This window comes from Quercus robur, chromosome 11 (genome assembly GCF_932294415.1).
Source record: "Quercus robur chromosome 11, dhQueRobu3.1, whole genome shotgun sequence".
Taxonomy (NCBI): Eukaryota; Viridiplantae; Streptophyta; class Magnoliopsida; order Fagales; family Fagaceae; genus Quercus; species Quercus robur.
The window spans coordinates 44,994,960-45,007,774 of record NC_065544.1 but is presented as its reverse complement, the minus strand read 5'-3'; the positions used below and the strand labels follow the sequence as shown (position 1 = coordinate 45,007,774).

Below are 12,815 nucleotides of genomic sequence, written 5' to 3'. Positions count from 1 at the left end.
TAGGGTTTCTCTCTCAAAATTCTCTCTGGAAGCCCTCTTTCAATCGTGGGTTAAAAGGGTATTTATACTGGAGTGAAGAGGAATGCGAAACGTCAGGTTTTTCCAAAACAGGGGTGGCTCGCGGCTTGACCTCGCGGCTTGACTAAGTCGCGAGTTCCAGTCGCGAGTTAACCGTATGGCCAGTTGTCCTGTTTTGTCCTGTAGTGCTCCAGCTAGCATGACTGTTCATCTTCCAGCATGCTTGGCACGTGTGCATCTTCTGGCGGGTTGAAGCCGCGAGTCCACCCGCGAGTCCCAGCCGCGACACTCTGTTTTCTTGCACACTCTTGAGCAATCTTCACTCTATCTCACTCACTACCCTTACAACAATCCCACCTAAATACAGGGTTTCTAAATGCTGAATTACAAGCAAATTTGGCACGGAATAAAGCCAATTAGATGGTTGAATAAATTCAACCTTACAATTTTCAAAAAATTTATTCAGTTTGCTATTCACTTGGATGAATTGTTTGCCAATTTTTTTTATCAATAATTTTGATACATTAGAAATGCACTTAGTGCTACATGCATGGGTGAAATCACAATTCTGATGACCTCCCTATAGTGTTATAAAGCTCTTTGATCAAATTCAACTCAACTTTACTCACAAAACTTCATTTTCAAGGTTTTATTTGCTGAATTTCCTCAGCTAGCATCTACCTTGATGTTTATTTGCAATTAAGTACTGACAGTGAGCATTTTGATTTGCTTTAGGCACCTGCATTCACAATAGCCTCAAATACTGATTTTGATGGTGCATTGGTCCAATAAACAAGTAATATAGAAGCTTTTAGTACTGAACAAGGTCCAATAATGAGCAGTGTAAAACATGAAAATGGTCTTACATCTGCTCATACCATAGACCATGGTATGTTTACTCTTTATATTCAATTCAATTGGATTTTCACTTCATGTTTAGTTATACATGAGATTATACTAAGTCCACATCTGGGTTTCTTCTCAGCTGTTTTTATGCAACTTCTATTTGAATTTGTTCTAAGTTTTGTTTCTTCTGTATGATAAAAGGCCTTAAGTGGATTGTATAGCATAGAACGAAGTCAAATAACGAATAGTGAAAAGCATAAACATGGTGTGTTCTCTATATTCGGAGATTTACAGTTTTATACACCAATATTTATCTCGAGGCTTTATAAGTCCACTGAATTTGTTTTATTCTTCATGTTTAGTTATATAAAAAAGATTATATTAAGCCCTACTCTATTTAAATGGGTTCTAAATGCATCAAGGTTTTATATCTTCACTACCATTAATTGATATGAATTTATAGATTCTTGGCAACAAGTTGGGTTGCTGCTGGTGACATATGTCTGGTTGTTGTGGGTCTCTACACTGCCTATGTTAACTGGCTCTTGCTTATGCTAACTGGCTCTTGGCTCTTTGTTGTCAAGGCAGAGAACTGTATTATATCACCTGGATTCTCAACTTAGGTTCATTATTTGTGCATTACAATTGTTTGGTAAATTGTCCCAATGATTATGTGATCTGTGCTTTCTGTTCAATCTGGTGGGGTTGTTGCTGGTCGATGCCAGAGTCTATGCTAATCCTTTTTTCTGATCCAATTTGGCTTTAAATGGCTTGGTTTTGTATTATTAGTCTTGCTGTTATGTAAGCTAGCAATATTTGTTTCAGGTGAGAAAGAAAAGGCATAAACATCAAACTCAACCTGTACCTTGTTTTAATGACCTTCATTTTGAATAAGTCTAGGATTATATCACATGGCAGAGCAGCTTGAGGCTCCATTAGTTTCACTGGGCTGAGGAAATATTCAAAACATAGTTTATAGATTGAACATTTTATACACAGATTCAGATTTGTTATTATGAACAAGAATAGGCAAATAAAAATAGTTTAATTATTGGGCTCTCCTTTTTTTTAGGATCAAAATGTTAGACCTGATGAAAAATTGAATGAAATCTAAATGCTTGCTAATGACTTCTCTCATTGTATTTCTAATGACTTTATGGCCTTCACATCTAGTTTTATCTAATTTCTTTTTTAATTTTCTCAAACAGAGGTAAGGGATCAAAAATGTGTTACAAGTTGTAAGTTGCAACCTTGACATCCGATTGGAAATGAAGACTTCAAAACACTCTAAAATAATTGGAGTTGCAAAGAAAGATGGAAAAGACCTGGGACTTGAGGAGAAATGCCAACCAATGTACTTAATATGATGGTTATATGTTCAAATGTTTGAATTGTACTAGGGTAAACATCAAACTGGAAGAAATGCCAATCAGAGCAAAGACAACAATTGTGCTTATGGTTAGTATGTTCTAATGCACGAAGTGTACTCAAAATTGTATCTTGCTTAGTTAAGTGTTCAATGTCAATGATATAACAATTATGTGATGATAATTAAGTGTTAAATGTATTATGAGAGGTGCAAGGATATGTAATAGCTTTTTGCTAGAGGCTTATTTGTTGAAAGTTGGTTAAAGTACAGTTGTATCTAGAAAAGGTGAAGCTTTAAAAAAAAGTACATAAACAAATAGACTAAAAGCTGATAAGAAAATGTTGTTGGCAAGCTAAATCATCTTAGTAGAAATTGTAGAATGCAAGTCAGAAGCATCTAAACAATTGTAGTGACTAGTGACACAAATGAACATCTTAAAAAATGCTGAAAGTTAGGGCCGTATGAGATCTTCTGCCATAAAAAAAAATGAACCTGTTTTGCCAGAATAAACAGTGGGTAATGGACCTTTTCAGTTATCAAATACAAAAACTACAAAATGCAGTTTTCTTTGAAGACCATCCTAACATTCATTTCTCTACTTCTCAATTACATCTACTTCTACCAAATCCATGTAGTTAAATCTTTCTAGAACATCCCAGAGAGGCATCATTATTCTTTTGTAGAATAACATAAATTCCTAAGACAAACCTTCCAAGTCCCAGCACTTAAGGAAAAAGTTTTTAGTGAAAGACCTTATATGCCCCTTATAATATTGCTTCAAAAACAGAATATTCACTTAAGACTCTTAGACTTTAGAGCCTATAAACATGCGAAAAAGGAACCCTTTTATACATTTCATCTTCTAGATAACTACGACCAGGGCTTTCAAGTTGTTTGAAATCAAGGTACCAACACTATACAAAGTCTCTTAACTAAGATGGTTGTTGACAAATATATATATGCATCTTAGCATCCTCACCAATCAAACAACATAAATTGATATCTAAAAACATGCAGTGCAACTCACATAAATAAGGGTAGTGCAACTCACGAAATTCAATCTCCCTTTCAATCAAAAATAAAATTCAATAAATTGTAGCATTTTCCAAAAAATTCAGTTATCAAATTATACAAATCAATGTCATTCCAATGACCGAAAAATATCTTGTAGTGTAGTTTTCCTAGCATTTTCTATTATTTTCGAACGTTGTTCATTTTCCATTGAAAGCACTAGATTTGATGCCAACTTGTATTGAATACGTTTCGACCAACTCTCCTGAAAAAAGTAGACATTGTTGATGAATAAGAGGCTTAAGCAAATTATGCAAAAACTATAAAATATACTTCCAATAAATATATTACCATCAAGGTTAGATTCTGTTTGATAATTTTTGTATGCATGTGCTTAATAACATACATGCCGCAATCATACCTGAAATATGAAAACAGTTAAAATATAAAAAACCTAAAGATTCACGCAATAGTTATCCGTATGTGCAAATCTACAATTTAGTACGTACCCATTATCTTGTATAGGATCCAACGGGGGTGATTTCAATGGAAATTTGGTAATACTATTAGTATAGCTATCTTTCTCCAGATAACTCAATAACTTATCGAGGCCTTTTACCTATCGCAAAGTGAGATTATAAGCAATTATTAAGTACAAAACTTAAGAAAACCACATATCAAAATTATTATTGAAATCAATAGAAAAAGAGACAGTATCGCTGTTTGCACGTTTTTTATTCGAATGTCTTGCCTAGTTGTGCTTGGCAAAGAGTCCAATATATGTATACATTTTTTTCTTGAACTGAAGTCAATGACACATAAGTACCGGTGACTATTATTGTCATTCATAGGGATATAAATCTACAAGTACAAACAAGCAATGTATTAGCATGCGTTAATTTAAAATACACAAGTGTGTTAAGTAAATTTACCTGTTCACAACACATCAATCTTGACATATACTTGTCATCGTCCCTATATGTCCTTTTAAACCATTCCAGTGTGGGATTACCATCTTCTTCAATCATTTTTTGCTACAAACATATATATATATATATATATATAGAAATAACTAAGGAATGAAATACTATAAGCACAACCCGAAACATATATAAAAAATGAAAAGTAATATGTTAATTAAATACTATATGCACAACCAAAAATAATTAAGCAAACTTACCGAGAAATGTGTTGGCAAATGCCACGCATATAGTGCTCCATACTTTTTCTCTTCCAAAGTCATCATGCAAATGGTCAAGTTAATAATCTAGCATAAAATATTATTGTTACAATTAGTGAATAAATAAACAAAATTAATATTATATTTTCCTATTTTAATTTCATAAACTAACCTGATTGCTTATCCATTGGTTAGGGAGCAATGAAAAAAAAACCGCACTATCACCATACTCATATTTCATGCTAGCAAGAACTTCACTGAACATTATTCATTAACATATTATTTAGTTAGATCTTATTCAAAAAATGTATTAATATTAATTTCTATATATAAACAAAAATGACAAACCTCCCATCTAGATCCTTATTGAAAATATAATTGCATATGATCTTCTCCAATTCAGTAAATGGTGCGAACTCATTGATACTCTCCTCATCAACCAGTCTAGATTCCTAAAACAATATAGTATATAATAATTAACATATGAAAATATGTTGTATTCACACCCTAATTTATTAATGTACACATTAAAGGATTCACCTGAGACGTATCTTTGATTTTTTTCATCTTTTTCAAATTCGGAACTACAACTTGGGAGGTGACAATTGGGCTACGTTTTAGAGATTTAGTGACTTTACTCTTGGCAGAATGTGTAACACATGATGCAATAATTCTATTGTTATGTGAGAAAGTTAATTGTAGCATATCCACATCCTGCACAATATATAACAAATAAACAAAATTAAAAAATTGTGTAGCTAATAGAAATTCTAAACTATTTTAAAATAATTAACTAGCAAGTATTGTATTGCTTACCACATTACGAGATAGGACTGTTTTGCTACCAGGTTCTTGTATGGATTTGCTTAGCCCAACCATCCTCACATTGCGGTCATTCTCTATTGTGTCTTGTATTGGAGATGGTGACACCGTCTTAAATTCTCTTTTAATGGGTATTGTATCATCTTGGTGCATTTTGTCTTGAACTGGAGATGTAGACTTTTTCTTAGATTCTTTTTTAACATGAACTGTATCATCTTGGTCCATTTTGTCTTGGACTGGAGATGTAGACTCTTTCTTAGGCAGCACATTTGTCTCATTTTTAAGCTCTTCTACAATATCATTTAGGTCCAAATCAATGGTATGTCCAGTATATTCCCTTTTTGCTACATTTTTTAACTCCAAACAAATAGGTTTGGATGTATCATCTTGGTGCCTTTTGTCTTGAATTGGAAATGTAGACTCTTTCTTAGATTCTTTTTTAACATGAACTATATCATCGTGGTCCATTTTTTCTTGGACTAGAGATGTAGACTCTTTCTTAGGCAGCACCTTTGTCTCATTTTTAAGGTCTTCTACGATATCATTTAGGTCCAAATCAATGGTATGTCCAGTACGTTCCCTTTTTGCTACATTCTTTAACTCCAAACAAATATCATTCTTAAATGTTTCCGTATTGTTTGCAAACACATTCTTTAACTCCAAAACAATCTCATTCTTAAATGTTTCCGTATTGTTTGCAATGACATTCTTCAACTCCAAAACAATATCTTTCTTAAATGTTTCCATATTTTTTGCAATGACATTCATGGTGTTATGCAAAACTAGCATATCATCTCTAATACTTGTTAATGATTGCTCAAATCTACGAGTTGCTTCATCAGAATCCTGTGGATTAATTTATAGGAACAATCATAAAAACATGTCCATTATCAAAAAATCATCAAAGTCATAAAATTTATTAGGTGGAAACGATACCATATTTGGCTTGTGTTCATCCCTACATGGCATAGCATGAGACTGATTAATACATTGCTTTTCCAATGGGATATTGGCAGTCTCATATCCACCCTCCATTTGTGTTACTACTAACTATAATAAACATAAAATAAATAATGTCAACTACATACGGTAAAAATTCAAATAAGCACTAGATTTAATAGAATAATAAGTATTCAAACATTATAAAAAATCAATTGTTACCTTAGGACTATCAAAACCTCCAATTGAATGTAATTTCAGCATCCTTTGCTTAACTTCCTCTTTTCCCCAAAAACAAATATGTGGTCGATGTCGTTTGGAAACATGTTCAACGTCAATTTCAACGTTAACATGTTCAAAATAAAACAACTGCAAATGTATAAAATGTTTATAAAATTATAATCAAGATTCATAGAAATTTAAGAAATAAAATTGTATTCTTGAATGTAACTATTTACTACATATTACCATTAATAACAACACGCAACCATCAACTGCTATAAGATTATTGTCTTTATGTTTGCGTACATCTTGAATGAGAAAATCTAGCACGAACTTTGCCCAATTCAAGTTTCTAATCTCTTCAACATTACGGCAAATTAAAACAAAAGACCGTTTCATATAAGATTTTGTAGTGGGACATAATAAAGTACCCACTATAAACAGCAAAAAATAACTCAAATTCATTTCCAAATGTTTCCATCTTATTCAACCCATCCTCTAAGAGCTTAATTGGTATATCCCCTTCCACATTTAATCCATATTGTTGGCACATATGATTTATCTCTTCTGCGCTCCCAACAATAGATATATCAACCCCATTTGAACTTATTCCTAAAATATATTCTACATCTTCAGTGGAAATCGGTAACCTCTTACCACAAATATCCAATGCACATGAATTTTGGTCAAAATGATCAATTAACCATTTGCATAAATCTCTATCCAAATTTATAAACTTTAAATCCAACAAACTACCAAACCCTAACTCTTGAATGACAAATTTTTTTCTTAGATTCAATTTGTTAACCATCGAACGAACACGACCAAGGGTACACCGAGTATCTAATGAAACCTGCATTATAAAATGAATAAAAAGGGTTTTATAACAAAATTTAATACATAGTGATGCATTCTAAAAGTTTCGTAGGTAAATACTTACTTTACGTGGTTTGCAAGGAATATTATGTTTTAAATTTGCATAATTTTCACTATTCTCATGTGCTTCCCTCCTATACTCTAATTTAGAGTCGTCATCAAGATTATTCCACTTTTTTGTAATCTCATCCTTAACCTGTAAATTTAGATTTTCATACTCAAGTATGATGTCCATGAATATGTGAACTAAAAAATAATAATAACCTAAAAAAATATATTATTCAACTTACAGCTTTGCTTATCTTGACAATGCCTTCAGCTTTCATCATTTCTACTTGCTTTTTACTAAAATTCCAAATTGAACAAAACTCACGTTCTTGAATATAACATTTGGATAAATAAAACAAGTAAATATATACTGAATTGCGTGAATCTTACTAATAAATTATAAATGCTCCAAGTGGTCTTTTCAGGGGCCTAACTTGGAGAGCATCTTGCTTTTCAATTGCATCTTGCACTTCAATGTTCTTCACTCTCCCCATACTCCTATCGCAATATAGCATGAAAAAAAAAAAAAAAAAAAGGTAAGCAATAACATGCATTAAAAAGTAAATACATTTCATGGTTGAATTTTGAGACTAAACATAAAATAAATTTGTGTGATGTGGACACAAGATATAAGGAGTCTACTATCAATTGGGCCTAAAGACCTAAGCCCAATCTCTTAATTAGTAATTTTCTTTTCCTTTATGGATCAAGAGTTAAAGTTCTTTTCTTGTAAGCAATGTTTTGGAACTCTATTAAGAAGCCCTGGGTTCAATTTTATAAGACAAAGTTTAATTGATAATAAAGTTTTCACTAGTGTTATTTCAATTGTTTGGTGCCAACCCTAGCCAACCCTAGGTGTTGACTCCCAGCATTTTCTTTCACTTGGTTTTGAATCCAAGCAAGCCAAGGTGCTAAATCCTAGGTCCCATCCTTTATTTTCTTATTCTTTAATTTATTGTTGCAAATTTTTCGTTTGTCTTTCATCACTGTGTACTTTATAAAAGAACATTAGGTACTCATGTTCGTAGTGGAGGAAAAAAAGTCCAACTGGTTTCAAGATACAAAGAGGAAAAGTGATTAGGAGCTCAAAAAATAGAGTCCCAAAAGATTATTAGGATTTTTTTTCTTTAAGTAAGTTTTTATTCACATAAAAAAGAGCAAAGATGAAACACCATCAAATACACGGGTTGTGAACTGAAGGTGCATCTAAATCCAGCAAACTAGAGACAGAATGACCACTTGTGGGAGCCATCCAATCATACAATGCAGAAAAATCAACTTCACAGCCAACATTAATCATTCAAGGACTTCAAATGTCCAGTTATTTTGTTCCTTCCAAATAATCCACATGACACAGGGATTGCATTCCAAATATCACCATTTTCCTGCCTAGAAAACTGCCCCTTCCAACATGCCAACAAATGTACACCCTCTTTGGCATAACCCACTGCACCCCAAAGAGGCATAAAATGAAAGACTACGGATCTCTATCCATACAACAATTTAACAATAAGTGATCCTAGACTCCCCAGCATGCTTACACATACAACAACAATCCACTATGATAACATAAGCATGCTTGGCACAAGAACCATGTTATGGATGAATTCCTTTTATACCAAAAAAAAAAATGGAGATAATAAGTGAAAAAATTAAAATAATACTTCTTTAATTAGAAGAGTAACTAAGGAAATGCAGTGAAGTCAATCAAGAAGTGTTTTTGAATAAAACCATATTCTCAAAATTTTGACAACCGCTAATTTTACTCCCCACAAACTTGTTTCGAATCTAATTGTAGCTATAAACTAGTTGATGTTCACTACAATGCACTTGTTTTAGCCAAAGCATCAACCTATGCAAAACCTACTAAATCATCAAAATCTATGCAGTATTCAACACCCCTAGGCCTTGGCTTAGTAGTAGCTTTTTCATCAAGTAGAGGAAAAAGCGTTGAAATGATTTTTCAACTTTAAAAAATTTAAAATTTAAAATTTGAAAAAAAAAAGTAATAAAATGATATTTAATAGCTGATAGTAGTTTTAAAATAATATAAAAAATTAAATTAAAAAAAAAGGCATCAACAAATATCCAAATAAGCAGGGCCAAGGAATGAGAAAGTTGAGCAAGGAATCAAACAGAGGTGGCATCAATAACAAATTCATCCCATTTTTGTTTGATCTTCTTGAATTGGCTTAGAGAATGACTCCCATGTACTCCCTCTTTCAATAATGTAAGTTTGAGTTGCCAAATGCTCTTATTTGAAAGAAAATAATTGATGCAGAACAGAGGGCTTTGATATTAAAATTTATAAAAGACAGAAGAATTCTCAAGGGACTATGCAGAGCCACACTGCTAGAAAGTAGAAACTAGAAACTAATGCTAAAAGAGGGACACAATTTTGATACAGGAGATGATCTAATTAGGAAGGCTGTTTTTATTACAACTTCAATTTATGGTGAACATCATCCAGATAAAATATCTGCTACTGAAACTCTGAGCAAACTTACCAGGCTTCTTTCAAATTCTAAATTTTAGAGAAACCAACTCTAAAATAGGAAACCAACTCAAAAAAATAGCACAAACCAACACTGAAATTGGTGTTCTTACTGCCAAGGTGGTCGGAAAAAAAAAAAAAAAAAAAAAAAAAAAAAAAAAAAAAAACTCCTAAATCCATAGGTTCATAGTATCATGTCCTCCCCACACTCCCAACCAAATATAATCTTATCCCAACTTATGGATAAGGGTTCTCACGTCTCACATTCCAAACTCAAAAGTGTAAAGACTTTTTTTTTCTTTTTTTTGAGAAACCAGTCTGTGAGACAGACCGATGCTTTTATTATTAAAACATAAGAAAACTAATCAAACAGAGCAAGGGGGATAATGTCCCCAGGTAAGTCTTCAACCCAAACCTGACATTCTAATTCTAGCCCAACCCGGGATTTCTTTGCCAAAGCATCAGCAACCTTATTACAATTTCGTTTCACATGGCAGTAGTAATCCAGGCAATCAATGGTGGACTGACAAGCCCTTCGGTGTAAAGATTAATTTGTCAAATATATAAGAACCGAAACTCAAACAAAACAATAATATCATAAACCCACAAAGTTTAGAGAAATAATATAAACCCATATCAGCGTTAATCGTATGTAAAGAGAGAACCTGAAGATTGTGGGTGGCACCGCCGATTTAGAATGGAAGAGAAGAAGCACCGCCGAGTCGTCCGGGAAGAGATGAAACGCCGCCGAGTTGGATTGGATATAAGTGCGCCGCTGATTTGAATATGGATTGGAAGAGAATAAGCTAGAGAGCGGCACCGACAAGTGGATTGGATGAGAAGAAGCGCCTCCAATTTGAGGTTGTAGGTGCGCCAGGCTCTGAGTGTTTGTGGGTGCGCCGGGCTCTGAGGGTTTTGTGGGTTGCGCCGCAAATGTGGTATCAACGATTTGAGGGTTTTGTTTAGAGAGGCAAATAGAGCAAACGATTTGAGGAGAGCAAACGATTTGAGGGTTTTTTTTAGAGAGGCAAACCGATTTGAGGAGAGCAAGCGATTTGAGGGTTTTGTTTAGAGAGGCAAACAGAGCAAACGATTTGAGGAGAGCAAACGATTTGAGGGTTTTGTTTAGAGAGGCAAACAGAGCAATGGGTAGAGGCGCAAACGTGAGACAGGAGAAAGGCGGAAAAGGCTGATGAATGTTTTAATTTTTTTTGTTTATATTTAAAACCTGTTTAACTGGTAACCAAAAACATTTAAAATTATATCAACGGACAAGATCAAAACTATAAGAAATTAATGGCTCAGATATAGGTGGGTACCGTACCCCCCTTTTTTTGGGGGGGTACGGTAGAATGACCCCTGTTTGACTTAGAAAAATTAAGAAATGAGTAAGAGGAGAATCAGTGTTTACAACAGCCCCATAATTTGATACATACGCCTCATGAGAGTCATGGTACACCTCCATGAGATATCAAACACCCCTCAGAGACCCGTGCTTATTGATGCAACTCTACAAGCTAAATGGAAGCACTACCCTCGTGTAGCTGAAAGTACCCTTGTTACCAAAGATGATATCCCTACTACCAAAGACAATGCGATTGGCTCAAAACGCTCCATCACCATGCTTACTAATCAATGTGAGTTACCAAGTAAAAAAATTATAGTTTCTTATAATGATAAAGAGAATTTTCCTGTATTGGCGGTGGCTGGTTCCTAGCCTCGCCAGGCGTAATGAGTTGCATCGTTTGGAACTGTAGAGGGCTTGGGAACCAACTAGCAATTCAAGAGCTTGTGGAATTGGTACAGGCAAAAGCTCCCGCTGTCGTGTTCTTAGCTGAAACATTGGCAAACGAAGCTAGGCTAGATTATGTGAAGGAAAGGATTTGGTTTGATCATAAATTTTTTGTTCCAAGGATTACTAGAGGAGGTAGGTTAGTATTTTATTGGAGAAGTGATATTGAAGTTGAGGTAGTAGCTTCTTCACTGAACCACATCGACGCAATCATTAACAAAAGTTCGGTTTCAGCTTGGCATTTTACTGGCTTCTATGGCGAGCCTAAAACACACAAGCGACATGAATCCTGGGATCTTTTACGTCGATTGCATGGGCAGAATTCATTACCTTGGTTATGTGCCGAGGATTTCAACGAGGTGACAAAACAATCAGAGAAGTCAGGTGGAAGATTACGACCTCGGGCTCAAATGCAACTTTTCAGAGAAGTGTTGGACGAGTGTAGTTTTATGGATTTGTGTTTCAAAGGTTTCCCATTCATGTGGAGCAAACATTACCGCACTAGAGTTTCCATTTGGGAGAGATTAGACAAGGCAGTATTTGTGGTTGAATAGTTTTTGAATTTTCCGGGTACTCGAGTACATCATTTAGACAATACACATCTGATCATAAATTGCTATGGATTGAACAAGCTGGTCTGGAGTTTCAGCAAAAGAAAAAGGCATTTCGATTCTAGGAAATGTGGTTGGCTGACAAGGAGTGTGGGGAAACTGTGGAAGGAGTATGGTAAGCAAGCTATGAGGAAGGTGACAATCGACGTGTGCTCAGGAAAATAGAAAATTGTGGAAAAAGGCTTACTCGATGGAGCCAAAAATGCTTCAGGAATGTTAGAAAAGAACTAGAAAAAAAGAGAAAAGAGCTGGCTCGGGTAGAGAAGTTGGCGTTACAGATTGGGGGGTCATTTTGGCTTGTGCAAATTCAGAATGAGATAAATGTTCTCATGGGGAAAGAGGAGAGGACATGGAGACAAAGGTCACGGACCTTGTATTTAAAAGACAGAGATCGGACCACACGTTTCTTTCACTGTAGAGCCACCCAAAGGAAGAGACGTAACCACATAGCAGGAATCCGAAACCAGGCTGATGATTGGTGTACTGAATAAAATCAGATTTCAGACATTTTTCTAGACTACTACAACCAGCTTTTCACTTCATCCAATCCGATTGAGATGGCTGTTGAGATTGACTCCATTCCTAAA

General features: G+C 34.4%; 1 protein-coding gene across 3 annotated transcripts; it reads right to left on the bottom strand.

Annotated features, from left to right (window-relative positions):
• Positions 1 to 3,285: 3,285 nt before the first annotated feature.
• On the bottom strand, positions 3,286 to 11,011 carry LOC126706837 (uncharacterized). Of its 3 annotated transcripts, none has more exons than XM_050406390.1 (11): positions 10,491 to 11,011; positions 6,408 to 6,554; positions 6,183 to 6,296; positions 5,241 to 6,092; positions 4,965 to 5,138; positions 4,773 to 4,876; positions 4,425 to 4,681; positions 4,177 to 4,278; positions 3,754 to 4,105; positions 3,596 to 3,665; positions 3,286 to 3,509 (listed from the first exon to the last, which is right to left on the bottom strand). In XM_050406390.1, exons 2-7 carry the CDS (start codon positions 6,447 to 6,449, stop codon positions 4,585 to 4,587), a joined length of 1,383 nt encoding a protein of 460 aa, XP_050262347.1. In that variant the 5' UTR covers positions 6,450 to 6,554; positions 10,491 to 11,011; the 3' UTR covers positions 3,286 to 3,509; positions 3,596 to 3,665; positions 3,754 to 4,105; positions 4,177 to 4,278; positions 4,425 to 4,584. The 3 variants fall into 3 exon arrangements, with proteins under 3 accessions (XP_050262347.1, XP_050262348.1, XP_050262349.1); XM_050406391.1 differs by having other exon boundaries at positions 3,754 to 4,046; XM_050406392.1 differs by lacking the exons at positions 3,286 to 3,509; positions 3,596 to 3,665; positions 3,754 to 4,105; positions 4,177 to 4,278 and having other exon boundaries at positions 4,632 to 4,681; positions 4,773 to 4,868.
• Between the last annotated feature and the right edge of the window lie 1,804 nt (positions 11,012 to 12,815).